The 3,664-nt window shown below is 46.3% G+C and overlaps 1 protein-coding gene across 1 annotated transcript in view; it reads left to right on the top strand.

The window, feature by feature from the left end:
* The window catches only part of LOC139622330 (BCL-6 corepressor-like), a 31,760-nt gene extending 29,591 nt beyond the window's left edge, over positions 1 to 2,169 (top strand). Inside the window, exon 13 of the mRNA XM_071479565.1 lies at positions 1 to 2,169. This exon is cut by the window's left edge and continues 141 nt beyond it. Within this exon, the coding sequence (XP_071335666.1) occupies positions 1 to 1,252 (1,252 nt within the window). The 3' untranslated portion in view covers positions 1,253 to 2,169.
* Positions 2,170 to 3,664: the final 1,495 nt, after the last annotated feature.

Raw genomic sequence — 3,664 nt, 5'->3', positions numbered from 1 at the left:
CCTGACGGGTCCTGATGAGCAGGAGCTGGCCTCCTTCAGGCCGGACATCAAAGACCCTCTGGAGCTGGTGGAGGCCACCCCCGAGCTGGCCGGCATGCTCGGCTCTTCACTGGAGTTTGTGGACAGTCGCTGGGATTCACTGAAAACTTTACAACCTTTATCACCACCCCCACCACCATCACCAAGACCCTCACCAAGACCGCCACAACGTATTCCGCCATTGTTGCCAGCACAGCGACAGGCGGCGACAGAGTGTGGTGCTAATATGGAACATGCATCACAAAACAGGGCTGCAGAGTCGGGACATGGACTGAAACATCTGGGATATTCTTCTCCAGCAGCTTCAGTGGAAACTAAATCAGATGCCACCATGTGGGAACCACAACAACAAGGAGGTAAAAATGCAGGAAAACCTCCTACAGCAAAGCCAAACATGACAGTGAATGCGAGCATGTGGGAGCTGCAAAGATTACGGAGTAAGAGCGTAGGAACGACTAATTCTGCTCATCTGGACTCCAAGATGGACACGAGCATCTGGGAACAACAACGACAACGAAGCAAAGATACTGCGGTGGCTAATCCTGCAAACTCTGACTCTAGAACTGACTCCAGCATGTGGGACCCACAAAGACAACAGAGCAAGAAACCTGGGGTCACTTCTTCTAATCCGGACGCTAAGATGGACTCGAACATGTGGGAACAACAACAGCATGGAGGTAAAACCCCGGGAATCACTGCCGTCAAGTCCGACATGGCAGCTGGTGCTAGCATGTGGGAACCCCAGCGACTACGGAGTAGGAACGCTGGAAATGCTAATCCTGCAAACTCACATGGTGCAGCAGATGCTAACACGTGGAAACGACAAAATCAGGGGAGTACGACTGGTGGGATGTCAGACTCTACAAACCCAGGTACTTCAGGTGATGGAAGCATTTGGGAGCCACAACGACTGCGGAGTAAGAATGCTGCGATCATCAGCCCGGCACAACCAGATGCTAACGTCTGGGAGCGCCACGGAATAAAGAGAGTGGGTGGCAACAGCACAGCCCCCAAAAGAGAAGCTAACTCCTGTGACACCCCGGGAGGTAAGACCTCAAAGATGGATGCTGCCTGGCAGAGGAACCTGGGCGATGTCAGAGTCCACATCAGGGACTTGGGGATGAGAGTTGGCGAAGGTACCGTCCGCAGAGATATGAAGAAAGCACAAGGGAAGGTCGGCGGGAAGAGCGCCAGGGTTAAAACAAGGTCATGACAAAACATGACGTGAAATGAGAAGATGTAAATCCAGTGGACTTTTAAACCTAATGGAGCTGCTGCAGCTATACAGTACTCCATAAAGAAAATGGACAATTTTACACAAAATTAAAACACATGTAAATATTGTAAATGAGCAGACGTTGTATCTGGACACTGAAACAAACAGAACAGCCTGTGTGCAGAGACTGTAACAGTATAGTGTGTGTTATACGTATACTGTAAATATGCATCTTTTTTATTTATGGGTACAGATATCGCTGGTTCTTGAATTTCTTCTTTGTAAATGCAGTCTGGTGTAAATACGATGCAGTTTCTGTTGCGTGGTGAGATGGTTGGTTGTAGTCTGGAAGGTTGTTTGTTAACTTTGTGTGTAATTTTGTATTCAGCATCCTGTCGGCTTTCGTCACCAAACTATTTATTGTCCAATAAATATGAAGAAGGAATCTGTCAGTGTCGTCTGAGCAGCTGATAGGCTACAGCTGTTAGCTGCGTCTTCTTTAGCATTACAGATGCTTCTTTATAGCTGTTTACAGCGAAGTGGATTTTATTAGCAGCACTGTTAGCACTGCAGATGCTGCTTGCTCAGTATTGGCAGTGGTGTGGAGTGAAGATGAGTGGACTGACTGCATGAAGCTCTTCCTGCAGTTTGAACAGGTGGAGCTCACCTGTGGAAACCACAGAAGCAGCTGCATGTGGAGGAGCTTTGTCCTGATGCTGGGTGAGTTTGTTCTGTCATGTTGAGGATGTTTATTTCTCCTGTTTTAAAAAACAGTCTTTGGTTTGCTGATGTAGATGGAAGCTCAGTTGGGCCAAAGTTAACCACAGAAAAGCTTATTAAACCAGAGATTTTAAAATCTAATCTAAGAAATTGTGATTAATTCCAGTTTTTCACCCTGTGAAGAGGAATCTGCAGCGGTTCAGAGTATGAAAGAGAGAGAGAGAGTCCATTCATGCATGCTGGATATTTTATCTCTCTCTCTCTCGACCCTGTCTTCTTCCCTTTCGATCGCCCACACCCTTTTATCCTGCTGGTGTGTGTGTGTGTGTGTGTGTGTTCATTGAGACACACACACAGAAAGAGGTGGATGAGTCATTCACACATGATTAGTTTCACTTCACATCTCACAAAACACACACACACACACACACACACTGAGAATCAAGAATCAGACTTGTGTTTTATTGGTTAGTTGGTAATAAACAGGTTGGGTAGTTGTAAGACATTGGTCAGCTGGTTGGTCGGCTGGTTGGTTGACTAGTTGGTCAGCTGGTTGGTTGACTGGTTGGTTGACTGGTTAGTTGACTGGTTAGTTGACTGGTTGGTTGACTGGTTGGTTGACTGGTTAGTTGACTGGTTAGTTGACTGGTTGGTGTTATATTGGTGAGCTGTTTAAATGGCTTCATTAGTTCTAAAGGTAGTTGTATAATCTCTCAGCTGGCTGGTTAACAGGTGGAGGGGTTGGTTGGTGGGTGGTAAATCTGTTAGTTAGCTGGTTGAGCTGTGATGAGTTGGTCCATTGATAATCAGTTTTTTTATTGTTGTTAAACTGATAGATTGGTTGGTGGAAATCAGTTGGCTGGTTGTCTGGTGATAAATTGGTAAGCTTGGTTGGATGATTGGTTAGTTGTTGATGAAATGGTTGATTGATAAACTTCTGAGATGAGTCAGTTGATGAGTCAGTTGATGAGTCAGTTGATGAGTTAGTTTGTCCTCTTGTCTTGACTGAAACGTGGATGAACTGGTCAGTGATTTGTCTCTGACTTCAACTGGTTTGGTTTGGTTCCTGAGTGTGTGTTCTTGCTTTTCAAACAGTGGTTTTCAATGAGCAGCCAACAATGAACACACACACACACACACACACACACACACCATTATTGTGAAACTCCATGGCAACGAAAGGAGCTTAATTAGAGAGAAAAAATCTCCTTCTTTAAGACGGCAAACGAGAGCGAACGAGGTAGAGATGAATGCAGAGCGAGGTGAGCGAGGGGGAGACTGACAGAGGTGGAGTGAAGGGAAAGAGAGAGCGAGTGCTAATGAAATATGAATGAGTCCACAGGGAGGTTCAACCAGCCGTGTGTTTGGAGTCAGGGTATCCAGCAGGAGCGTGTGTGTGTGTGTGTGTGTGAGTGTATGTGAGTGTGTGTGAGTGTGTGTGAGTGTGTGTGTGTGTGTGTGAGTGTGTGTGTTTTACACCTTCGTCCTTGTGTCAACATCACTGACGTCAGTTTCCTTGACACAAACAGACTCTGATCTTCGACCAGCTGACGTGGTTCAAACCTGACGTCACGTGACCTGTTCAGCTTCTCACTGTGACCAAAGAAGAAGCAGCAGCTCCAGGCAGCGCTGACCCTGTTGTCTGTCACCGTCGAAAGTTACGATAAAAACCTGCTATAAACAGTAAAC

Source organism: Trachinotus anak, unplaced genomic scaffold (assembly GCF_046630095.1).
Source record: "Trachinotus anak isolate AG129_WGS33_773 ecotype Australia unplaced genomic scaffold, CSIRO_AGI_Tana_v1 ptg000006l, whole genome shotgun sequence".
Lineage (NCBI taxonomy): Eukaryota > Metazoa > Chordata > Actinopteri > Carangiformes > Carangidae > Trachinotus > Trachinotus anak.
Note: the sequence above shows the minus strand (reverse complement) of the source record. Positions and strands in the feature narration are given on the sequence as shown.